This window comes from Phodopus roborovskii, unplaced genomic scaffold (genome assembly GCF_943737965.1).
Source record: "Phodopus roborovskii unplaced genomic scaffold, PHOROB, whole genome shotgun sequence".
In the NCBI taxonomy this organism is placed as follows: domain Eukaryota; kingdom Metazoa; phylum Chordata; class Mammalia; order Rodentia; family Cricetidae; genus Phodopus; species Phodopus roborovskii.
In genome coordinates, this window is record NW_026126618.1 from 733,334 (window position 1) to 760,217 (window position 26,884).

General features: G+C 41.9%; 1 protein-coding gene across 4 annotated transcripts in view; it reads right to left on the reverse strand.

Moving 5' to 3' along the window:
* Positions 1 to 26,884, reverse strand: part of Mybpc1 (myosin binding protein C1) — a 75,430-nt gene that overhangs the window by 27,763 nt on the left and 20,783 nt on the right. For 3 of the 4 annotated variants that reach the window (XM_051206347.1, XM_051206350.1, XM_051206348.1), the window contains exons 3-15: positions 20,977 to 21,015; positions 20,260 to 20,295; positions 18,614 to 18,727; positions 16,785 to 16,933; positions 15,914 to 16,031; positions 14,114 to 14,165; positions 12,231 to 12,287; positions 7,061 to 7,227; positions 5,725 to 5,857; positions 3,501 to 3,625; positions 2,552 to 2,657; positions 1,340 to 1,506; positions 672 to 834 (exon numbers count right to left, since the gene is read on the reverse strand). In XM_051206347.1, the coding sequence (XP_051062304.1) occupies positions 672 to 834; positions 1,340 to 1,506; positions 2,552 to 2,657; positions 3,501 to 3,625; positions 5,725 to 5,857; positions 7,061 to 7,227; positions 12,231 to 12,287; positions 14,114 to 14,165; positions 15,914 to 16,031; positions 16,785 to 16,933; positions 18,614 to 18,727; positions 20,260 to 20,295; positions 20,977 to 21,015 (1,426 nt within the window). The remainder of the gene's footprint in view (positions 1 to 671; positions 835 to 1,339; positions 1,507 to 2,551; positions 2,658 to 3,500; positions 3,626 to 5,724; positions 5,858 to 7,060; positions 7,228 to 12,230; positions 12,288 to 14,113; positions 14,166 to 15,913; positions 16,032 to 16,784; positions 16,934 to 18,613; positions 18,728 to 20,259; positions 20,296 to 20,976; positions 21,016 to 26,884) is intronic. The other variant, XM_051206349.1, reaches the window with a different exon arrangement.

Below are 26,884 nucleotides of genomic sequence, written 5' to 3' on the forward strand. Positions count from 1 at the left end.
GCTTTTAACCACTGAGCCATCTCTCCAGCCTGAGGGTATAAGGATCTTAACTGACATTTTTATTTGCATTCTGGAATCAGGCAACCAATGCCATAAAATAGAATGAGCGCTTCTATAAACTGAACAGAGGAGGTTGGTATTAAAGAGAAAGGGTTGGGGGCAACAGACAATACAATGCAGATTCTTCTTCCCAAGCAGAGGGAACTCGCTCATCATGTCAGCTCAATGTGTCCTGTTCAAGGGTTTGATATTAGTCCCCATTATCTTAGTTTCTGCACACTTACAGAAACTAGGTTTGGGCAAGGCAGGGTGGAGCTTCAGCATGGGTACCTCCATGTTTATTTGGTCTGCTGGGCTTGATGCAGAAATTCAGCCCAAATCAATGGTCTCCTACATGTCTTAGTGAACTTTAGGTCCTCAACTCGAATCGACAGTCACTCCTCTAACCACATGTTGAGATGGTGCCGTTGGTAGGTTTTAGAGGGAGCACCATAGCGTGAGGTGTAAGAGGATCTCAAGTAGGATGTGGTATCCAGCAAAGCAATCATCAGTTTTTACGACGTCAGAGATCCCCATGCTCTCCAAGGAAGGAGCCCATGAATATGTAATTTAGGAAGTGGGAAAAGTGAGCGTGGCTGATTCCTGGTGAATGGCCCACCTGGCTTGCTTACCTTCCTTTGTGAACAACCTTCAAACGGTCACCCTCCTGAACAGGGAGCCCATTTTTTGTCCATTTTCCTGGTACATTTTCAGAGATTTCACACTTCAAACATACTTCTTTTCCAAGTTTCACAGTCTGATCAGTCAGAGGTGTTGTGATCTTAAGGGGTCTCACTACAGAGACAAAGAACATTATGGATCTACAGACCCGGCTCCAGATAAACTAACATGGTGACATTTTACAGTGCCCTGCGTTCTTGTGTGTTACATGCTTTGAAGCTGACAACTTTTTCCAGTGTAGATGATGTAACTGAACAGAAAGAAGTGTAACACACGTTCCAGAACCTCGAAAATCCATCTTGCCCACCCATAAGATATGAGTCGTATCCAGTCACATCGAGGGTTACAACTGTTTGTCTGACTTAGACCAGGCTGGCCTCGAACTCACAAGGATCTGCCTGCCTCTGCATCCTGAGGGCTGGGATTAAAGGCGTGCGCCACCACCAACCGATGTTGATTCCTCTCTAAGAGACTTGACATGACACTCAGCTAGAGTGCAGTCCGATTCTGCGTATTTTAAAATGCCACGAGTAAAAGACCGAGAAGATTGAGACTTTCCTACAACTGAGTTCACAGTCTTGCTTGTCAGTTTAGAAGACATCAATCGAGTGTTACTCACAGTCAACACTTAGCTTAGCGGATGATTGTCCCCCGGTCGTCATGGCTGAGTATTCTGCGCTGTCAGCCTTTGTCGCACCTTCTATGATCAAAATGTGTTTTTTGCCCTCAACTTTAATCTTGTATCTTGACTTTGGACCCGGTACAATCTCTTCACCATTCTTAAACCTGAGTTAACGTCGATATAAAGGGAGGAAGAAGATGTTCAGTAAGAAGAAGGGAATAAGGGAGGGCAATGGGATATTAACAAACTAAATCATAATATATATATGTATGCATATATATATTATATTATATTATAGTTAAATTTGCCCTCACTTCTAAGCTCACAACACATTTTTAAGTTATCCATATTTTAGATTAGGGCTAGCAATCTTTTCCACACTAATAACTATTGATTTCTGTTGTGTAATTTATTATATTCCTCTCAATATTACAATTCATTTCGCAATCCTTAAATCTTCTAGCTTTCAACTTTGAGCTAACTTTCAGGAAACATTCAATAAAAGACTCTCTATTTTCTATAATCTCAAATTTTATTTTTGTTTGTGAGCCTAGCCTTTAATGGCTGAGCCATCTCTCCAGCTCCAAAGTTTTATTTTTATTTGTGTGTGTGTGTGTGTGTGTGTGTGTGTGTGTGTGTGTGAGAGACAGAGAGAGAGAGAGGTCAAAGATCCTTGAACAAGCTAACTATGCATCACTACTAAGCCACACCTCTTGTTTCTTTTTAATTCAAAATGGGTTGGTGATTTTCAGCCTACCATATTTTTCTAGGAAACTGAAAAAATAAAGTGGTGAAAATTGAGTTGTTAGGTGGTAGGGCTGGAGTCTGGACCAAGTGCTGTCTCCCTGGGTTACCTTTCCAGTGACAATGATAATTTAAATGGGAAATAGGTACATTATAATCTTCTGTGCATGTTACCAGTAAGGACTGCCACAAAGCTTAAGAACACCCGTGTTATTTCCAATCAAAAATTTTTGAGTAACCTGTGTGACCCATTTACCAGTCAGTTCCTGCCTCCCTACTTCTCTGCCAGGACAGATCTCTAAGAGCTGGTTTTCAGATAATGGTACAGTTTTCGCTATCATCTCTGCTAATACAACATAGGTTGAGGTCGTTTTCATGTTTAGGAGACACTCCCATGTTGCATTCTATTGGTTATGAAGATACTTTGTGTATTGGACACAGGCAGGCATCAACAAAGTACTTTACCATTTTACATTGGCATCGTCTTCAGACACCTCAACTTCCAGCTCTACTCTCTCCCCACAGTAAGCGTTTGTGTCTTCCAGTTGCTTAGTCACCATAATTGGAGGCTCTAGTTGGCAAAGGGGAGATCAAAATCACTAAATATCCAAAGCCTGTGTCTTGAACCTGTTTGCTCATAGAGGAGAACCCAGCAATAGGAAAGAATCATCAATCTAGGGTGTAAATTGGAGATGTGAATCTCTGTTTGTGCATGGCAAACCAAATAGCTGCCAGTGCTGGATCAGCTCCTGCCAATTGTTTCAGAAGTATTCAGAGCACATATTGCTCGGGAGAGCACATAAAATGCACACCACCAAGTTTTCCGCCTTCATCAAGCAGGGTACGTGTGATGCTTGAAGGATTTGGTTTTGGCTCTTGACCGGGTACAGCAAATAGAGTCATCTGTAACCAGAAGGTTCCACAGAGAAATAAGATGAACCCGGAAGTCTCTGACTCCCCCATCTTTTCATCAGGTTAGTAAATGCTGCTCTTCTGACACCAGTGAACGATGCCTGCCTCCTAATGGAGCTTTCATGTGTCCCAGTAAGTGGCCAAAATGCAGGTTACTCCTTCAAGCCTAGTGGATTTCAGAGGCTATAACCGAAATGTCCATCTTGAAGAATAAGTAGCGCTTGGCTTAAGTAAAAAGCACCAGGCAGTTTCATGTAGCAGCTTTTCTCTCCCCTCAACTGCTCTATTCTTCAACAAATCAGAAGGCTAATTAGGAGTCAGGGTATCTGCTGACGTAGTGGGGCCTCACTATGGAGCCAGCCTAACCCACAAGCGGAGCATTTCCGGAGCAGCGGCTGCTTCGGCTCTGGGCTGAAGTGGCTGCTTTGCCTCTCTTTTGGATGAGTGTCCCTGGAAGGAGAGCCCTTGCCCCCTGATAATGCAATAAGAGATTTCTTTTTACCTCTCACAAAGAGCTCGGTAGAACATTTCTCATCTCCAGCTGTCACATAGTACTCCGAATCGTCTGTCAGTGCACAGTTATTAATAAACATGATTCTCTCGTTTCCTTTGTGCTCAAAGATGTATCTGTTTAAACAGGAGGAAGGCAGAGTTTGTGACCTCGGTTTACTTTATCAGCAGATTTGGCTTATAATTTGTTAACACTTGAGAATCAAGGATAAAGCTATGATCTTTCATTTATGCAGCATACTTGATATGTTCAGTTAATGTCATGTCAAAGCTCACTTTTATTTTTAATGATACATGCCAAATATGTGTATTTACATATACTATTTAATTTGTTATTCTCTTCTTTCACTTAAGTTTTTATTACAAATATAAACGAATTCTCATACAGTTAATTTTAACCCACTTTAGGAAGATAGAGTTGGTTGAATGTGTTAGATGTTTAACTCTGTACATTCTTCAAATGATTATGTACTAATTACATATGTTACAAAATTGGCAGCCCCCTTTATCATACTTATTTACACATATCCCTTCATTGTTTAGCCCATGGACACAGAGTATTTTTGTTGGATGAATAAATGATGGTGAGATTTAAGCAATAACTGGCCTTGATTGATGAGATCACCAGAAAATATGTTTCTTAAATGAGAGTAAGCACTGTGATTATTGTGTAACACCTACTCTCTATTACAAAATCATATGCCAGGCTGGGGAGATGGCTCAGCAGTTAAGAGCACTGGATGCTCTTCCTGAAAACCCGGGTTCAATTCCCAGCACCCATGTGGTAGCTCACAAAGTTCTGTAACTCAACTTCTGGCCTCCATAGGCACAAATGGTACACAGGCAAAACGCCACCACACATCAAATCAAATCCATTTTAGAAAGGAAGTTTAGACACAGAAAGCTAGAAATCAGAAAGAGAAAATACTCCAATTATATGTGTTGAGTATGGAAAAGCACACGGAGTATTTTTCAGCTGAGCCAACAAAAAAGGGGGGGGGCTATCTTGAATTGAAGACTTCAAGAACAAAACAAATCAACATTTTCTAGTAAAGCCACCGTAAGAAAGCCGTGTCCGAGTAAATCCAGGCTGTTTTCAAGAGACTTTTGCAGCAGGTATGAATATTAATATCATCGTGTTAGTCATGAGCCCGTGGGAAAGCTGGGGACACTTCGTTGTACTCTAGAAGTGAGGGTTTCTGGGATTAAAGTTCGGGTTAGTGTACAGGTGGCACCTATTAGCTTAAAACAAGAGGCTGGAGCTGGAAATCTCCCAGCCCACCTGATGAACGGCCAATAGCGAGGCAGGAGCAAGGGTGGGTGGGGCTGGCGGGCAGAGAGGATAAATAGGAGGAGTGATAGAGAAGAAGCCAGACAGAGAACGAAGGAGGAGGAAGTCTGGGGCCAGCCACCCAGCTACCCAGGAAGACTCGGAGTACTAAGAGAAGAAAGGCGCACTGAAGTAGGAAAGACAAAAGCCCAGAGGGAAAAGGTAGTCAGGTAAATTTAAAGATAAGAAAAGCTGGCCAGAAACAAGCCAAGCGAAGGCTGGGCATTCATAACTAAGCTTAAGCCTCCATGTATCTATTTGGTAGCTGAGTGGTGGGCCCCTCGAAAAGTCAAAAGAGTAAAACAAAGCAAAACAAACACATTTAACACAGCAGACTCCTTCCGTGGGAAGAGGGAGAAGACATGATAAAACACAGGCTCAGGCCCAAGCTTCATTACCTTAACATCAAACAGTTCTGTTTAGATGCAATACGATGGGTGCTCCCAACAGTGCCCAGGTAGAAGATGTTCAAATACTCATGTTATATTTGGGGGGAAGGGTGGGCAAAAACAAACACAACGCCCAAAACCTTCTAATTATGAGATGCACTTTTCACCTGGCATAGCAATGTGTGCTTCAAGTACTTCTACGTTTTATTATTTTGAATAGAGAAAAGTTGAGATGACATAAAATGCATAGTGACCCAAAATAACTGCGACTCGCTTGAAATAGCCTCAGAAAACTTCTCTGAAAACATGAGTTTATTTTACACAGCACTGTGACTTTCAGAATTCCAAACTACATGAAAAGTGACCTCAACATTTCTTTCCCCTCCATACAGGGTTGTAATATAAAGACATATTGGAAAATATGCTTTAAAAGTCCTCCGAGTCCCTGAAAGTGAAGTCGAACTACCGTTCACCCGAGTCCATCAAAGCCCACTTACTTTGTGCTGGGCCGGATCTCTTGGCCATTTTTAAACCATTTCACCTCCAGCTTTGGATCGGCCAACTCCACGACAAACCTCACTTTGCCTCCTTTATCAACCTGATATGCAGGGTCGAGAATTTTTGAAAAAGCTGTAAATAGAAACAAAAATGTGACTGTGTGTATATACCCACAGGCTACCAATTTAGATAGCTAATGTGTGCATGAAAAAAAAAAAAATCTAAGAACAAGAAGGGGAAAAAAAAAGTCTCACAGAAGAAAGTTGGAAGCATTCCTACACCCCTTATGTTTCGGGGTTATGCGGACATGTATGCAGTGAGATGCTTTAAAATCGAAAGCGAATTCGTGCTTTTAAAAGATGCTAAAGAGAAATTATAGCATTACTACTACTTTTCAATTGCACTCATTTATTTTGTGTGTGCCTGCATGCATGTGGGGGAATTGGTGTTCGAATACACTTTGGGGAGTCTGTTCCCACCCTGCACCGTGTGGGGTCCTGATTCAAACTAATTAGATTTGGCAGCAAGTGCCTTTACCCGCTGAGCATCTCATTGGCGTATGCTCACTTCCTCTTATTTTAAAAAGATAAAAGTGAGTATTGGGTTCCTAGCCAGTTACCTAAGCACTCGGATTCAGAACTCTGTGTTCAGAAAAGCCAGCCAGCCTTTCTAAGGGGGTCGTCAGCTGGCTCTCCACTTCAGTGATTGCTTCTGGAATCATGATGTAGGAGTTGTGAGAGTGGGGATGCTCAGTTGTGCAAAGGGTGGTTCTCAACCAATTCGGGGTGACACTTAGAAGCGAGGACCGGATTCATAAAAAGCCATAATAAGAGTCTTTAAATCCTATGAGAACGTGAAGGGAAACAATAGGCTTGATATCACCCTGACACATCATACACTGAAACCCGACAACGATGCAGAGCAGGGAGGGAAGCTGGAAGAGCCAGTGGCCGACTGGCAACTCAAGCCTTTGTAGTCACTCCACCCCATACACCTTTGCGTTTCAAACCACAGCCAAGTGAACCCACCCGGAAACCTTACTGGGTGCGAGGGACGAACTCTGGGGAAGAATCAAGAGATAGAGTGAGGGAGATATGAGCCTGAATAAATGGAGAGCTCCAAGGGGTTCCTAGGGGCCACAGGATGCCCTCTGCTTCCGTGTGTGGCATCCGTGGTACCGTAAATGTGCGGACCCTAAGCCATGAGGAGCCACGCCACTATCAGCGGAGCACTGTTTCCCCTGAAGCCTTGCTTCATGGATGAGAAACAGGATGGGACCAGACACACAGTTCTAGGTGACAGACCCGCCTCTGCCACGTCCCCGGGTAGGCTCACCTGCGCTCTTTTTCTCCACCCTGCGCATGCGCTTGAGCCGCTTGAGCATGCCACGCAGGTCGGTGATGCCATACTGGAAAGCGATCTTCTCGTATTCGTTGGGGTTGGCATTCTTCAGCAGCTCCCACACGTCTATCTCGGGCTCCTCCTCCTGCTGCTTTACCTCCCTAGCCCGGAAGAATAATCACCTAGGTTAGAAACTGCCCTGCCCCCTAAAGACCACAATATGGGGTATGACCCCATTCGGTGATGCTAAGGGTTCTGCCTTGAGCCACCAATCGAGTCCACTTGACTTCTCTGGAAACTTCCAGAGAGTAGATCAAACACGTACACTTTGAACTTTCCTTTTCCAACTTAAAACACAATACTGGCTATGCCCCTATTTCAAACTACAAAATGAAAGCAAAAACTTACACATAAACCTTTTAGTGGATCAGTTTAGTATAAATGAACGACATAAGCCTATCTTGGAATTTCTTTAAGTTCTCATGTTTCCTGAGAAGGAAAAACAATAGAAACACAGAGCTCAAGGGAGCCTAGGCAAGGGTAATGTCGGAAGATCTTCTTTGCACCTTACGCTGCCATGTCTTCCTGCCCAGTGTAACAAATGAAGCTAATCTAGAGAGTGGAAGGACCCAAGAGGTCTGTGGTCCACCATCTTAATGGCGATGTCTAGCCAAGCCCATTAAGGGAACATGTGCAGGGGCTGAAGAGATGGTTCTGCAGCTAAGAGCATACATTGCTCTTGCATAAGAGTCTGGTTCCCAGCGCTCACACTGAAAAAACAATCGTCTGTCACCTGTCTCCAAGAAATCCAATACCCTCTTATGGCTTCTGCAAGCAGCCATACTCACAGAGACACCTGCTGCAAACCCCCCCCCCCACACACACACACTTCTTTGAAAAAAAACATTAAAGGAAGAAGAAAATGTATCTTAAAAAACTCATGACCCATTTGGGCATGATGACACACACCTTTAATCCCAGCACTCGGGGAGGCAGAAGCAGATGGATCTCTGAGTTTAAAAGCAGACTAGTCTACATAGCAAACTTCAGGTCACCCAGGGCTACACACTGAGATGTGTCTCAAAACACAAACAAAAAGAAGAAGCATCCTCATCTCCCAGAAGTGAAAATATGCCTTGCGTTCTGATATAGAGAGTGAAATTATACTTAAATTGGAACATTGCTGATAATTTGCCAGATTCACTAACCCTGTGACTGAAAGGAGGTCTTCCTTTTAAATCCATCTTCTAAAGTACTTTACGATGGGGACCGCAGAGGTGGCGAGCCATTAAGACTGCTTGCTGCTCTTCCAGAGGACCTGAGTTCAGTTCTCAGCACCCTTGTGGAGTACCTCATAACAGCATTTAACTCCAGATCCAAGGGCCTGATACCCGTGGCCACCCACGCACACTTGGAACTCCCTCACACAGACACAGATACACATAATTAAAGATAGTAAAGACACATTTTAGAGTATTTTAAATTTGGAGAATTGTAGTTAAAGTGTATATATATATGTGTATATTTTCTGTGGGGTGTCCCCTTATTCTACTAAACCTTTTCATTAATTCCAGCTAAATATATCGACTCAAACTTTAGAATTAATTCATACTCTGATTATTTTAAATCTGGAGATTTTGTTACCTGGTACTTTAAGAAGAATTATGTTATAGATATTTCAATTTATATACTTCACATTACATGTAGTGGAAAGATTTAAAGATATGAAAGTCTATACAATCTTTTTTTTCGAGACAGGGTTTCTCTGTGCAGCTTCGAACTCACAGAGATCCACCTGCCTCTGCCTCTGCCTCCTGAGTGCTGGGTCTAAAGGCCTGTGCTACCACCACCCAACCTTCAGTTTATTTAAGATGGCTCATGTAGCCCAGGCTGGCTCTGACTTTATGATGTAGCCAAGGATGACCTTAAACTTCTGGTCCTCTTGCACCTACCTCCTGAGTACTGGGATTACACATGTGTACTGCCATGCCAAATGTAGTGCTGACAATCAAAACCATGGCCTTGTACACAGCAGGTGAATAAATATTCTACCAACTGAGCTACACACCCAACACTTATTATAATTTAAGTAGACACGAGGAGAGAGAGAGAGAGAGAGAGAGAGAGAGAGAGAGAGAGAGAGAGAGAGAGAGAGACTGGGTTCGTGAGGTGAAGATTTACAGAGGAAGCCAGTAAAAATGCTCACCGTTTCCTAGACTTGAAGCCAACCATCCTCAGCATCTTTCACTGATGTGTGAGGATATATGCCTTTCCAGCATGTTCCTTATCAAATTGTATGTGAACATCACTGATGTCTTTCCTTCTTTTTCTATCACTTTACTATAGCCCCGAGTTTAAACAGAAGGTTTTATCTTGTGCTGGGATATGAGGTCAAAGCTCTGTTCTGCAGTAATCAACCTTTACACGCCGTGGTGGCTACTCACTGTCTCTGTGGCCAATTCAAGTAAGGTGAAGAGAGAAATCTAGACTTTTAGATTTTGTTGCACCATTGGAATAGACCTGTACAGTGCCACCACACTTTTATCTACAGCAAAAATTTCTATAGATTGATAGTCCCAGTGAACCATAAATCATTTATAGAAATTTCATGTAGAATAAAACTTCTGAATATTTATAAAGGTCTAATCCCACGATGAAATGCTGCCCCAAAGGTTAGCCTTGATTCATCTAGTGTATATCGAAATAAGCTGGCTCTAATATGCAAAGGGAGAATTTCCTGTTCAGAGACATTGGCTCTAATATTTATTCCAATAGAGATTTTGCCACACACTTCTGGAGAAGTAGAAAGGGTTACCATGTGTCATTACCACAATGAAAACACATGCAACCACAGTTTAGTAAGAAACACACACCTTCTACAGTGATAATGATGGGTTAGTACCATATATTAAATCAACAGTCTTACATGAACAACCCATGAATCTAAGCCTTAATTAAAGGATGTAAAGGAAATGAGAACTAGAGACATAGTCACTGCCCTTTCTCCTAAGATTATTTTCCTCTTGTCATTTGGACTATATAATTAGATCCCTTCCTTCCCCATGCAAATTGTTGGTAGAAACAGCCTGTTTTGTTTTTGGTTTTTTCCTTTCCCTTTCATTTTTAAATTGGAGTATGGCACTAAATTTACCGTATGGCATCCTGATTGTGCTCATGTGTGCTTGTGTGTGTGTGTGTGGTCTTTGTATGAAGACAAATGCATTGAAAGAAAACATTCAATCTTTCTAGAGGAAGTGATGGATTCTGCTACCTACCACGATCCAGATCTTTTATATTTAATTTAATTTTCATAATTCTTACCTTTTACTTTTCACATGCACATATGTGGAAATCACACCCTAGAGAGGATGAACATTTTGACCAAAGTCACACAATGAAATTCCACGCTGTCAAGAAAGTGTGGTCATTAATACTAAACATTTATTTTCATGTCACTACCTCATATTACTTCTTGGTGTTGAGATTAAAGTCTGTCTCACTATCATACATCCTTGTCTATGAAGAAGATCCTGCTTTATTTCCTTGGACACTGTATAGCTTTATTTCTACAAAGAAGCAGTTGGTATTTTCCAGTTGAGTGACATGTGCAGAAGGAAGAGAATCAACCTTGTCATCTGTGGTGTGTGATGTACATTGTAAACAGCAATGTTGGGTTCTAGGGCAGACTTGGAGTTCTGTTTCTAACATGGAGTCACAGGGATGGCACTGACCCAGAGAGGAAAACAGAGAAATTGGGATTCAGATCTCTGCCATACCTCTTCCAGTGTCTCTCTGTGTGACTCTGTCTGTTGTCTGCCTGTCTCAATGTCATTCTGTGTAAGTGGCTCAGGGTCTCAGGACCTTGGATTCTCACCAGATAATGAGGTTCATTTAATGACACTGTTGCTTTAAATGAACTTTGGGAAATAATTAATACTATTGCCACATGTGATTAATATTTATCACTGATTAACAAATAATACTATTAGTATTTCTGTGTTATCCTTAATGTTGAGGGCTCTGACTGAAGTCTTCATCCCATTGACTTGAAAAAAGCCAGCCCTTTTTTAGTATTCTCATCGGTTTGTACTCTCATCCAAACAGAACACAAACACAAGCCCGGTTTCTTTCAAGAATTTACAATTTTTGAGGAGCATTTGTTCTAATGTTCCTTTAACATCACAAATAGGACTCAAATTGTTTTTAAAATGAACCTGAAATGCTAAATGAAAACTGATGCCGAAATTATAAATGATTAAGACTACTAAGTTTACTGTTTATTCACAAATTTGGTAGATGAAGCATAGTCCCAGAAAATATCAGCCTTTTTGTTGATTTTCTGCTATGAAAAATATATATGTAGCTGCAAATAGCACTTATGTAATATAGTCTATTATGTTGTTTTATAATTTTACATATATGAACAGAAATCCTATAACATGGTTATATGCTGACTGAATGGCTATCCTATATGCCCATTACATGAGACAATGCTGTCAAGGAAGTGTGAAAAATAAACACTTATTTCTGTTTACTACTGTGTATCATTATTTCTAAATAGTCATCTCGGGGATGGCATTTTAAACATCTTTGGAATAAGTATGTGTCTTATAATCAACACAGTGTCACAATAAAAATATTTTTTTAAAAAATGTCATCGTTGGTGTTTATGAAATATCAGCATGACTTCAAATCAATAGTCTTAAATTTGAGTCATAAATAAAATATCAGAGTGACTCTGCCTATTCCAAAGACCATGACCAAAAATTTGAAACGACATTTTCAGCCACATGTCGTAAATGAGCGGTAGAACAAAAAGGCTGTATTTACCCAGTCACAGAAGAAAGTCCTATGTAGCCTTGGCTGTTTTCAGGCATTTCAAATCTTATGTCTCAGTTATCAGATTTCCTCACCCTCAACTAAGAAAATACACAAAAACTCATAAAACACATAAGTAGAAAGTTTAGGAAGCATCAGCTACCGCCTTCAATAGATTAGTGTGTAGTCCTTGCTTTCTCTCTCTTAGTCGATTGTTATGTTCCATAAGCAAAACACACACTACACAACGGCAGTTCTTTGAAGAGCATTCAGCTTAAACTTGACTTCTCTGAGTGGGTCTAAGAGATCCCGGCCGCGGCGCCCCACGGCATCATTTGGTTCTCACCTACGTTTCAGGAGACCACTAAAGTCAAGTTCTCCTGCGTCCTCTTGACCTTCTCCACTGTCATTAACAAAAGAAAAGCAAACCAGGGTTTAATGCAGACACATAGATGGGTTCCCCCGAACAAACACTCTACACAGAGTGTATATGCAATTTTGTACAGGCACACAAGGACCAAATCAACACAAACTATTTCTTTTCACACAAGTGACATTGGGAGACTTTGGAGCATGTACTTGTGGAAAAGTAGACATAAGGAGCTTGTGTCCCTGGATGATTGCAGAAGACACGGTGTAGATTGCATATATGAAACTGCTTGGATTTGTGTTAAAAACCAGATAACACAAATGCACTTAAGCCAAGCAACACAAAGTACTTTGTTTTTGCAAGTTGGGGGCTCTGGAAAGGAACCTGTGTAAAAAGCAAAGGACTTTTGCTGATCTCTGTTATCCGTGGAAGGCAGAGATTGGCTTGAAGGACAAAGCGTAGCCTGACAGGCATGTAAGTGCACACATGGCCTTACATCCAAAGCTAACCTCTATGCCCATGAATAGATGAATCTGGTAAGTGATGTCAACAGGGCATAAAAATGGAGCTACTCACTGTAGAGCTTTCTAGAAGATGCATTTCTTTCTGTTTTAAAGAGACTGCTCTTTGCAGTATAGTCATTTGGTTTTCTTGTTAGCACCTTTTAAAAGTGTAGTTCTCAAAGTGTTCTCTCTTGAGTTGCCGGTTAACTCTTTCCTAGTAACCTTTTAAGGGTTCTCCCTATAGAGAAATGCATCTTACAGCGGGCATGCAGCCGCTCTCTTGATTTTTCATTAACTCTAAGAAGAAGCTGTGGGGCTGCCGTGTAAACAGCACTACGGATTTACTTACATGTCTAATTTTTAATGGAGATTTTGTTTCCTGCTCTCTACGGATGTTAGTTGTAGTTTCTAAGAAAAGAGTATGTGGGTTTAAAAACAGCGTGCCTAAGAAGTAAGTCATAAGAAATTAAACACAAGTAATGTGTTCTCGTGTTTTCTGTTAGCAGGTGGCTGAGGGCCTTTTAAAGTAAACACATACATTTCTATTCTCTCAAAGCACAAAACAGTAGCTTGTGACTCCCTGTCGTAAGGTACACCTGTGTGCACCATGAGCACATTTAGGTCAGTTTATTGAGAAGTATGAGATGGGGTGGGGGCAGTAATAGGATTTGACAGTTTGAGGTTTTTTTTTTTAACCAATAATTATATTGGATAATATCTCATATTTTTCAAAAGTCACTAAACATTTCATTTCTTGATTAATTAGATAGGAAATTGTGTCTTTTTAATCAGATAAAACCCCTGCTTTATAATAAAGGGATCGCATATTTTATACCCTAGGGCAACTTTCCTTAGTCAACAAAATGGTATGTGGGGGTCAGTCTAAATCGTTCCTTTCTAGGGTGCCTCCAGCGCCAGCATATTCAGAGGTTATTCATCTAGGATAATCCCACAGTATGTGTCGTTAGCTTTAACTGTGTTTTGGGTAGGGCATGTGGCTTAGTAGCTCCATACACAATGAAAAGAAAAAGAAACGAGAGATATGACTATGCTGGTGTCCTATGAGGTATGTTCTCTCCTTTTCTCTTGTGGGTATTTGGAGGAGCACAATGCAACTAAGGATGAATGGATATGGATAACCTAAGGCACCACGAGACCTGCAAAAGCAGAGGCTCCTCTAACAAGAATACTCTAAGAAATTGTCAGAATAAGCTTGGTTGCTCATTGGGCTCATGGGCTCTAATGGCAACTTTCAAATGAATGATTGGGCTGTGTCTTTTTGGAGTATGGAGTATGCAGGGGAAATCTTCCACCTCATGTTACATGGAAACCCTTGGATTCCCACTTTGAAATTACCTTCTCTTGAAGGCAGATCGGATGTCAATGTTTGGAGTAGTCCCAGTGGATTCTTTGAAAAGAAAGAAAATAACTCAATGAATGCCAATTAAGAAGGTGGTTTTGCATTCATTTCTCACGTGGACTGTGGAGATTTTCCCCAGTTGGAAAAGCATCAGATAAAGGGAGATGGCTGTCCTGTGTGGCTGCGCTCCTGAGGCATCCTCCCCTCTCAGCCTCTATACGAAGAACCAACAGAGGCTTGGGAGGACAAATGTCATTCCACCTGCCTGCCCACGGGTTCACAAAGAACTCTGAAACTGCATTAACGTTATTTTCTGATAGAGAGTTTGAGCTACTAGATCATGGAGGGAAGTCCAAAAGTCAGAATTCTGAAAAGTTTCCCAGGAGACTCTTAGACATGCAGCTCTGTGGGCACTAGAAGTCCTCATAGTGAAAGGACCCATGATCATTCTGCATTTGTCTGACAACTCTCAGAATAAGAACGCCATGTCCTTGCTAGGCTATCAGCATAGCTTCCCTCTCCTCTCCCTCTCCTCTTCTCCCCTTCCCTCCCAGCTTCTCCCCCTCCCTCCTCCCCCTTCCCTTTCCTTCTTCTCTTCCTTCTCCCTTTTATTTTCTCTTTTTTAGAGACAGAGTTTTATTATTTTCTCTATCTGGTCTGAAACTCACTCTATAAGCCAGGCTGGCCTCAATTGCAATAGTCTTGCTATCTCTGTCTCCTGAGCGGCTGAGGCATGTGCCACACCCAGCTTGTGTACACAGCTTCCTGGCAGGGTTCATCCAAATGTGAGGACAAAGTTCACCTCCTCACACCCTGCAATCCGCCTAACGCAGCTTGAGTTCAGGAAAAGGAGCTTTGTGGCTGCCCCCATTTGTGCATTAAGCCATGACCGACTCCCTTCACCCATATACACTCAAGTGAGATGCGGGTGTGGTTTCTGGAGTCTTTTGTGATCCTGGTTACCCTGCTCTGGAGGGATGGAAGTTGAGGTACAGAACACATGACTAATGACATCACTCTGAATGTGGAGCAAGCAGTAGGCTACAGAGAAAAGCTTTGTTTCCTAAAACCCAATCCCATTCCATGTAAACAATTCCATTTAAAACAATACTTTTTTTTTCTTAATTTTTTTTTTTGTGGCTACATCACACTTAGATGAACTCATCTTGAGTTCATACTTATTGTTAGCAAGTTGATTTTCTCCCTTCACACTTACAAAAGTGGAAATTTCATTTATCCTCGATGATTTATCCATATTGTGTTTTCTCTGGACAGTACGTGAAACACATGGGTAGAAATTTTCCATTATGTGACATTAGTCACTATAGGAGAACATCTTCCATTTGTCCTGGCATCCTGCCCTCTTTGTAGTCTTATTCCCAGAACTCAGTGGAAAAGTGCCCTCATGCAACAGATAAAATCTTTAGAAAAATAATATACTCCTTCTCTGGGAGACTGAGGATTACTGATAGCAAGAGATAATACTGGTTCATTGAACTTACTAAATCTTCCACAATCAGAAAAACACAATCTTAAATGAAAATTAAAATGGTGGTATTTCAGGCCTTTAGTCCCAGCTCTAGGGAAGCAGAGGCAGGGGGAACTCTGAGTTTGAGGCCAGCCTGCTCTACAGAGTGAGATCTATAGTCAGAGCTACAGAGAAACCCTGTCTTGAACACAAAACAAAACGGAATGCAGATTAAATCACCAAATCTTATAGTATTACATAAATATCTTCTTCATCCCTTTCCTCCCTGTAAAAGGTTACATATATCCAGACGAGATGGTTCTCTTACCATGCACTTCAAGATCGAATGAACAGCTGTCAAATTTATCCTTGTAGGTGACCTCACACCTGTAATTTCCTGCGTAGTTCTCTTTGGCCTTGATGATCTGCATCTCGAATGTGTATATCTGTAACGAAAAGAATCCACACTGTAGACTGACCTTTACGGCAGAGATAAGTGTTCAACTTTCAATTACTTAACAAACTTCTCAGTAGTGGTGCAAAGATAAGACAGTGTCTATATCCAGTATGTCTCTGTCTAGGAGGGTGAAGGTGCCCCATAACAAGACAATTGCAACCGAGTGCAGACATGGGAACGATAACCCAGGGGGACCAAAATCCCTCCAAACTGAACTTGTGTCATGTAGCTACCTCGGGGTTGGATCTGATCGTTACCATTTTTGAATCAGAGTAGCTGTGCATCACCAGCCTGAAACAATCACAAGACCAAGCCTTCTTGACATTGCCTCGTGGAGAGAATATGGCGATTCACCACGCCCCTCCCCGTGGTTACATAAACAGCAAAGAACTACAGAGGGAGAGGGTAATCTGCTCTGCAGTGCTAGCTGTCAGTTAAGTCGAACCAAAGATGGGTGGTGCAGCTCTTGTGAATCATCGCCCATGCTGGCGTGAGGCTTTACATGATGTAGCCCCTGGTGTTCTCACGCTGCTGCAGGTAACATCTTACACATGCTCCCAGAGATAACCCCAGCGGACTCGTTGGTCACCAAGCTGGACTTGGATGGGAGCTTTTCTTTTAGATCACTGTCTCAGTTATCTGTGGTGAATAGAAATATGCTCCCTAGGAGAGAAGCCATGCAGCAGTCTGAAACAGCTTTCTAACCCCACACAAGGGATGGGCCAGGGGTTCAGGACTGTACCCGAGTTTGCCTCTCGAAGGTCTCCTTTAGCTGTAGGTGCTTCCCAGCTTTGCTGGCCAGATCCATCCATTTCCCTTTGAACCACTTGATGGTGGGTTTTCTAAGAAGGTCTTCAGCCTTGACTTTGGCTATAAAGGTGATGTTTGCACCTAGAAAAAGCACAAAGGATTTAATCTGAGATCTAGAAACCATCATTTGACTTGCTTTCAGCAGAAGGGAGTTGATACAGGTCTGCCTGGTATAGAGCATGGCTTATATTTCCACAGTGGCATAATAAATTGGCCCTACTTTGTGATAAGTATCCCTGGAGTCTTAGGGAAGCCCATCTGATCTACTTTGGAAGTTTGTATGTGTGTATGAATCTCTCTATATTTTTTACTGAGTAGTAGATATTTATATATTATATACAAGAGAGCAGTATATATACTCAAGTTATATATACATATATATATATATATATATATATATATATATATATATTCAGATACACACACACACACACACACACACACACACACACACATATTTAAGAATTGAAGCCTGAAATCTTGTGCATCCTAAACAAGTGTTCTATCTCTGAGCTACATCCCCATTTGGAAATTTTGAATCAGAAAAGAAGCAATGAAGATAAGATATTGGTGGACAGAAATATTTATATGTGTATTTACATTTATGTGGAATAAAAAAAATCACAAAAGAAATACATCTCTTTATTAGTTAAGATGATGGGTGCCTGTAATTACAGGGCCATGACTAAGTTAAACCAATCTCTTTGAATTGACTGTTAGTGACTATGTAGTCACCGATTAGGCCCTGGGGACATCAGAAGCAGTCTGACCACTTGCCCAGAGTCTCACAAGACCATATAAGAAGCCAGTATTTCTACTTGTGTGCTAGGTCTGAAAGAACAAATTCTAGTATATAGTTAATTAGCTGCTCATTTGTATAACATCTGGTTCTGATCATAAGAATTTGCTAAATTAAAACCTTGGAGGCCCTAAGTCCTTAGTCTCAGCTCTATCTTTATTTCCTTCATGACATGCAGCTTTTGTGGTTATCTGTTTGGCTAACTTTTCTTATCTGTTCCTGTCTTTAGACTATCATGTATGTGGATTTCATATGGCATGCTGTATCCAAGAAAACCAGACGGCATGTAATGAATATTTCTGAATAAATATTTCCAAGTCTATAGCATTGGTCTGACCAGCTGCCCTTGAGACACATTCCATAGTTTACCTAGCACATGGGCATCTAAGCACCTGATGGTGATGGGGCTGACACCAGTCTTCAGAGCCGGTCACCTACTTCACAGACAGGCATCATCGTTTATTCTCACTTTACACAGGAAGAGACTAGGTGGAATGACTAGCAAGAAGCAGAAGCAACATTTTAGATCTGATCGCATTGACTCTCACTGGGGATAGGGAGATGGCTCAGTGGTTAAGAACACTGTTCTTCCAGAGGACCTGGGTTCAAGTCCCAGGACCCACATGGTAGCTTACAACTGTTTGTAGCTCCAAGATCTGACACCCTCACGCAGACATACATGAAGGCAAAGCACCAATACACATAAAACAAATTGGCTCTCAGGTCCTGACATTGAACTCCTGTGTGCTAACCACTACTAAAATAACTATTTAACAAAGATTAGGGAACAGGGGAATAGGGTAGTGGAATAATGGGGTACAAGATCTCCTGAGGGTAATGAAGACATTTTAGAATAACATGGTTGTGACGAATGTTCTCAGGGCTACTGAAAAAAAATCTCATTTTTAAATGATTTATTTTGTGATATGTGCAGAGAAGGAGGATTCCGGGCTAATACTCACCAACTTTCACTGATCCTGTTTGAGGTTTTTCCACAAACAGGGTGGACAGCTGAGAGTTGGCATTCTGTTTGTCCTGTTCCTCTCCGCCAGCAGGTGACTCACCCAGAGACCATTCTGGAAGTGGAAAGGAGGACACCGATCATTTCAGGGCCAGCTTTTCCTCAGGCTGGCTTACCTGTGTTTGCTGCTCTCCTCTGTCCTGATTCTTGTTCTCGCCTAAAAGCCTAGATCAAAGTGACAGCATTCCTTTGCCCCTTCCAACCACCGGTAGGGAGGAACAGATCTCCATTCCTACAGTGTTAGCTCCTCCACAGCCAGACCGAGGGACCACCTAATTCCTGGAATAGTGAAGCCTGTCGGGAGAGTTGTTAACTGGCTTTGGTGCTCTGCCTGTTCCCCATTATCTACCCAGCGGCAGTGAGAGGTTCTCACAGCAGTCTCGGTGTCCAAATCCATACAACAGGATCTGGAGAAAGTAAAAAGGCATGTCACTGTGAGGATTAGCTGCTCTGCTTGGCTCAGGCAGCCAAGCCTGGCTTTGTACTTTTAAGGCTCCTTGCTGTGCTCAGTGGAAAACTCTACGTAGAGGTTAAGTAACAGGGTCATGACCTGCAGGGACAAATTTAAAGAATAGTTGGATTGTCCTGCAAGGAAGAAAAAAAAAAAGCAAAAACAAAAACAGAGAAGACTGGTCACAGAGCTTTCCCACAAAGAGAGACGCGCTGAAAAGGAAGCCTAGCTTGCATTTCCTAGCCTGAAAGGGGATGCCGGGCTAACAGTGTTTAGCAATCATCTCCACAGAGAGAGGATGGTAATGGAGAGCTATAGTCCAGCCCTCACTGAGCCAAGGGCAGAGTTCAGTTGTCAGCATTTGATAACTAGGGGGAAATGCACGGTTCAACAACTCTGTCTGCTTGTTAATGTTGCAAGGAAAGAAGGAAAGTGCATATTTAATCATTTTAGTTTTCACGTGTCCATCATGCTCAGTGCTAAGAATTCTACCCACAGTGAAGTTAAGCCAAGTAGCCGCTTGAATGCACATCCTTAATTCCCAAGTTAATGTGAAAGTGAAAGGTGTGTGTTGTGTTCATGTTAATAATCAGTGAGTGGTGATCACTTGTGTAAAGGATATGAGGACAAGAATTCTCACTATTGCGTTCATTTCTATGTCCGAAGTGCCTGTGCCACTGACTGGCCCTTAAGTGGCCAGGGTTGGGACCAGGTTAGGCCCACAGCACAAAATTATTGAAGGAATGAATGATCAAGTGATTTCAGAATTATAGATACAAGACATGTCTGAAAATGTTTCTAGCAATTATATTTACAATTATATACAGGTGTGAATTATAACTTCGCCACATCCCAGGAGTGGAGACTGATCTCTCTTTCTTTGCTAAGTGTTAAAAAAGATATTGTGATGTAAGAAGTAAGTTGGTGGTATACGTGGTCAGACTCCTGAATGTGTGTATTTGTATCATGCAAAATTAATTGTTTTCTCAATCCATTAGTTTCCTTGTAGTGGGAGATGTCACAAAAGCTACAGGCTGAATAAACCAAGGATTAGAATGAACACAGCTTCGTAAAATAGTCATTAGTGCTTGTGTAAGCCTGGCGTCCAGATGTCTTGTCCCAGTGCGTTCGCTCACCTGAATCTTTTCTCTCCAGGGCCCGACTACCCAAACCTGAAAAGAAAGCATCATTTGGAGGATGCAGCAGGGTATAGGAAGGGGGAGGTGGACTAACTACAACCTCCCTGGGTACCCTAAACCCCATCTCTTTGTGTTATAGAGGAAGAGAACTACAAGTTGGCTTGAATCCCAACTATGAAGGAATCCCAACTATGAAGTTACAAGTCTGTCTTCTCTAAGAACAAAAATACAATTTGAAAATACAAATAAGGGTGAGGATGGCAGGGTACATAGATGAAAATCGTTGACAAACAGTTTCATTCCTAAAGTCATCCATATCCAAGATTTTTCTCTTCTTCTTCCTTCCTTCCTTCCTTTCTTCCTTCCTTCCTCTCTTCCTCCTTCCTTCCTTCCTTACTCTCTTCCTCCTTCCTTCCTTCCTTTCTTTCTTTGAAGACAACATCTCTCTATGTAACTCAGACTGACCATGAACTTACTCTGTAGTCCAAGCTAGCCTGAACTTGAGATTCCTCCTGCTTCAGCCTCCCCCGTACTGGGATTATGGCTGTGTACAACTACACCTGGCTAGGAAATCTTCCTTTTTAGAAGTTTCTCTTGAAAATCATCATCAAAGCCAATGATTCCCCTCTTGCTTCCCAACTCTTTGCTTCTACAACGGGACAAGTTAAAAAGTTAAAGCGGGAGTTAAAAGTTGGGCCAGGGAGTCATCCTAACCTGGAGGCAGGGCACTTGGCGGAGAAGCCTCATCTTCCTCTGAAACAAGAAACAGGAGGAAAAAGTCAAGGAATAGAGAACTTCATCCAGGTAACCTGGGGAAGAGGAATCTGGAAAAGAGGAGAGAGGCTACACAGCATTTTCAACTGCAGAGTGAGCCGTGGGAGGCCTAGAACCTGTGGGCAAACTTTAAGAGCATGGGCAAAACCCCAAACGGAACAGGAGAATTCAAAAAGGGTGTGAGTGCTGCTGTTTCAAATGAAAACACGGATTAAAAAAGGGAGCCAGAGCTTCTGTGACTGTGGGTCAGTGGGGGAAATGACAGAGGGGGGTCCCAAGTTTTTTCTTTCCTAACTGAAACCAATGTCAGATATTATGCGTGTATCATTCATTCAGACACTGACACACGAGCTTTGAGACTTCTAGAGACCCTGTTTCCACCCAGCAAATCCCAGCATTTCCCTTCTGTATTTAAGACGCCAAAACTCAAGTTAAAGAACATAAATTAATCCGTTTTTATTTTTAGTGATAACCATCTTCAAAACTTTAGAGCCATTTCCTCAAGATTGTATTGGTACTTCCAGTGCTACCTAATTTTAAATTTGCTCAGCAAATTTATGAGTTCCAAAATAGGTTGTGCAGCACGTATGCTCAGAGGCACCAAATAGCCCCTTCCTGACATATCTCTGGAACAACATGCATACTTTGCCTGTGTAAAGAGGCAGTCTGTAGTATTGGGAACACTGACCCTTCTTCCCAAAACACTCAGGCTAAGGTCTGAGTAAATAATTCACATTTTACACTTACCATAATAGGACCTTACAGGACCTCACACGTGCGATACAGAAGGCCCGTGTTCATAGAATGTTTGCTAAAAGTAGTTTAAAATTACAGAGAAGGTAGGCTTTTGTATGATCTATTGGAATATTTACAACAAATATTATTTTAGTGGCTCTCCATCATTTTCAACCAGGGATGTATCTTAGCACTTCTTCAAGTGAAATATTGTAACACAGAGACCTCCCCCAGTGTTACTGTTTCAAAAACCCAGGAGGAGATTGACCAAGTTATGAAAATTGGGATTGTTCAGCAGAAACTTTAATGATCCAAGGCTGGAAAATGCTAGGCTCCATAAATGCTTGTGTTTGATGGTGCTGTTTGCGAATATTCACTGACACACATGCCAGTGCCCTTGTTGACTGTGTCTGCTAATGGACTTGAGGTGATGTACTTCTTAAACTCATTTCTCTTTGGAGCAATCATTAGCATTCCACAAAGTGCACATCTACTTCTGAGAAAAAGGAGAAAGCTAGCCTGGAACTCATGAACCTCAACCTTGAAATCCTCCTGCCTCAGCCTCCTGAGGGGTGGGATTAATTGGTGTTCATCTCCGTGATAGACCTTGGGTGTGGAAAATCTGACCTCAAGCTCTCCAACACTGGTCTGGTTGAACTGAATCGAGTTGGGTGGAGAAGTTTAATTTTTTCTTATCTACCATTAAAGCCAGATTCTGTGGCGGGGGGTGGGGGTGGGTATGAAAGACAGAATCTCAAAAATAAAAAAAAGAAGGCAAAAAGTAGTGTAGTGTGGAAGTCACACGACCCCTTTCTCTACTTCAAAGTGATGACAATGGTGATGGAAACTCTTAACATTTCCTTTTGGGCTTACTAGAATACAGCACACTTGAAGACAGGGCCATCTAACAAAGCAAACTGTTGTGGGACACTTGATCACACTGTGAAACTCTGAGACTCTGTTAATAACATTAACCTTCAATCAGGGGGTGGAGCCAGCGACTAGTTGACAGGAAGTAGCCATAGAGACAATGGAGAAGCCAGGAATATGGATAGAGAGGTGCACAGGAAGGAGTAGGGAGGGACCTAGGGATTGGCTGTCTTTTTTTGGCCTGGGACATGTGAAGACGCGGTCTTGCTGGGGCTCTGTTAAAAAAGGGAAGTCAGCTGGTCGCTCCTCCATCACATTTTCACCCCAGTATCTGACTCCGAAGTCTTTATTGGTAATAGAACAACAGCGACCTTGCTTATCTCTAGGTCATGGGAAAATAGCAATCATGGGGCCATGAAAATGATGGATGAAAAACTGACGTTTCCAGGGAAGAGATCAGAGGAGAGAAAAGCGCGCCGGCAGCCTAGGATCTCAGTGAGCTGCACGAGTTGTCTGGGTTGTGTGTAGGTCCTGCTCTCTAATCACAGCCAACCACAGAACCTGTAGGGTGTGTTTTCAGCCTTCTGGGCTCTGTTAATTATACAATTATTTCCACCTGGCTGGCTTTGAACTCAAAGTGATCATCCGCTCGCCTCTGCCTCCCAAGTGCAGGGATTAAAGACGCGAGCCACTGTGCTTGCTTCCCATAGTTGATTTTAAATTGCCTGTTAATGTAAAACATAATTTAAGCAATGTACACCTAAGACAAACGTTGAGGCTTTAGAATGAAGAATAAAAGCATATGAAATATGCATTGTTCATAAGAAAGACTGGTTAAATACTGATATAATATCTTGTATGATTTAGGCAAATTCTTGAATACCTTAAGCAGGACAATCATAAGTAGAAAGTATATTATATGTTACCAAAATCATTAGCAGCAAGAACAAAATATTGGAAGATAGCAACAACAGCTAGCATTAATTCATCATTTTTGGGTCATTTTATTAACTTACACTTTTTAAAATGACAATGCCTTCATATTTTGATGATTATAAAAATCAATATTCATCTTATTATAAATAGGTGTATTTAATGTTTTTTTTTTCTGTCCTCCAGACACATAAAGTCAAGGTTCTATCTTCTAACGGCTGCCTCAGAACTGAAAAATGCAATGATGTGAACTTTTAACAAAGTTCATTACTGTAAAGCAATGAATGACATTAGAATACACATCGAGCCAGGCAGTGGTAGCACACTCCTTTAATCCCAGCACTCGGGAGGCAGAGGCAGTCCGATCTCTGTGAGTTCAAGACCAGCCTGGTCTACAAGAGAAAACATAGCTAAAGAAAAGGAAAAGTATATAAGAGGCCTTTCATCATGCGATTGGTTGATGGGCATCTAAAGGTAAATTGTTCAAACATAGCTCATTATAAGAGCAAAAAGCCCCAGGATACTGATACTGCAGGTATAAAGGAACCTAAGTGAAGAAAATGAATGAAAACTCCCTTAAAGAAATTGCATCCTCCGGGAAAGCACAGGTTCCAGGGTCTGCTGCCAGCGACACTGGGTCAGGAGGAGGTAGGTGACTCCAGCTCAGGCTATGTGAGAGATAAGCATGGGTTTCAATGAATTTCATGGGAGATAGTTAATGCAGTGGTGACACTAATCCCTGAAGATAGTAAGTTTTTCTTCTCTTTGCAGCAGCTACCAAAAGCAACTATTTTTCTGGAAGGAAAACAAAAGGCACAATAATTCTTTTAAATATGCGTGTGTGTGTGTGTGTGTGTGTGTGTGTGTGTGTGTGTGTGTGTATGCTCTGAATTAATAGGATACTAAAAGACAGGGTTTTTTTGTTTTTTTTTTTTTAAGCCGGGGGTGGTGGTGGTACACACCTTTGATCCCAGCACTTGAGAGGCAGAGGCAGGCCTGGTCTACAAAATGAGTTCCAGGACAGGCTCCAAAGCAACACAGAGAAACCCTGTCTCAAAAGGCCTGAGATAGGGCCTTACTTTGTAGCCCTGGCTGGCTTCAAAACTCAATCTTCCTGCTTTAGCCCCTTAGATTCCAGGATTATAGGTATGTGTTACTATGAATGACTCAGAAGCTCCTAATATGTTTGAAGAAGTTGGCACCCTAATACAAGGTCAATATCTGAACCAAGTAACTCTTCACGGCTACAAAAATGAGTTTGTTTGTTTGTTTTTCAGAAAATTTCTAGGTCATCCCAGACTAATTTCAGTTAAAATATTCCTTTTTAAAACTTTTGTTGTTGTTGTTTTAATTTGTATCTATATGGCCATTATCCCTAAAGCGCATGCAGGCAGTACCTGTAGAGGCCAGAAGAGGCCATCATAGTGCCCAGGACTGAATTACATGGTTATGAGGGGCCATCTGAGTGCTAGGAGTCTAACCGGGGTCCTCTTGGAAGAGCAGTCAGTGCTCTTAACCACTGAGCCGTCTTTCCAGTACAGCAAATAGTGACAGCCATAGAGCTTCTAGACAGAAGACTAGCGTGCATAGTAATAAAAGATGCCAGGATAAGTTTAGAACTATTTCCAGGTATGATCATGTTTAGAGGTGTTGGGCAATTGTTCTACATTACTGTCATCAGCTATAAGTCTGTACCTTGCCCAACAAATGAGAAGAACATAGGAATAAAACTATCCAGATTACCACTGTTGTATGGTCAGCAGGCAAGGCAGCATAGAAATTCAACTGTTGATTCATCCTGCAAGTGTTTCCTGGGAGATTGTCATGTGAGGTTCTATGCCAGATAATGGAGGGAACGAGACTGAGGTGACCAAAGACACAGTGCCTGACCACTGAAAAGCAAGGAGTCAACCATTAATTCAAGACTGAGTGGAGATAACCATAAACGACAGGGGCAAATGGTCCAAGAAAAATTAGGAGGAGGAAGGAAAGAAGGAAGGGAGCCACATGGTCAGAGCCAGCTGTCAAAGGGCTGAAACCAGAGTCAGACAGTTAAAAAATAAATAAATGAAAGACAGCTACCGGGAAGATAGGATGTCAGGCATTCTCCTGTAAGCCAGAACCACGTGCAGATACACTGATCAATAGAAATGGGCTAATAATTGAGAAAGCTAACCAGTAAGAAGCCCGAGCCATCGGTCAAACAGTTTGTGATGAATCTAAGCCTCTGCATGTTTATTTGGGACTGAACGGCTGCGGGACCAGGAGGGACAGAAACTCTGTCTTCAGGAGGAGGCTCGAACACAGGAAGGCATTCTGGCTAATACTGGAGAGAAGTATGGCGGCATGGATTCCATTTAGTGCTTCTTTCTTATTGTACTTTTTTGCTTAACTATATTCTTTGAAAACTCCCTGTCCTGGATGAAAATGAATGATAGTTGAAGAGGACTTCGTAGAGAGAAAGCAAAATCAAGCCATTTGCCTAGCTTCATTTAGGGATATCACTTTCTACACTAAATAGACTTGCATGCCAAGTATGAACAGTGACTCTTAAAAAACGTGGCAGTTTGTGAACTCTGGTACGTGACTGCGAGTGGTCAAGCCTACAAGTGGAAGAGGGAAAAAAAAGGTACTAATTTTAGGAGATCCCATCATCTGGCCTTGTTTCGTCATGCTTGTTTCCTGAAAGGAAGTATTGGTGACTGGTTGCTTTGAGTTTATAGAAAACCTCTTTAAGCATATAAATGGAGTATGATGACCTCTGTAGACTGAGGGTTGAGCCTAGGCTTTGTTTAAAGCATGACAGCTTGCCTTCTGGAATTACATCACCTGTCCTGTTGGTTCAGTCCCACAGGTCAGCTCAAGTACCCCTTTCCAAACTTGGAAGCAGAGGTATACTCTACTGGTCTTGTTGAGAATAATGTTACAATAACTGCAGCCAGGATGTGCGAACCTCCTTGAACCTGTATCATGGAAAGATTTCTAGGAGTTTGCACTGTCTGCATTCTGTAAGAAAATAGCCTTGAACTATAGCCACATGGCCAGAATTAGCATCTGTGGTACTGTCCGTGGGCACTCCTGAAGGTCAGGGCAAAGTGTAATGTGATAACACTGCCTTCATTTGCAAGAGAGTAAGTCCAAGTTATTTGAAGTAAATCCAATATACTGAAAAAAGAGGAAGGAGGAAAGGAAGGAAGGGAAGGAGAGAGGGAGGGAGGGAGAGGGGGAGGGAGGGAGAGGGGGAGGGAAGGAAGGAAGGAGGAAAGGCTTTACGAATGTGTAAGAGATAGGAATTAGAAAATGACATATA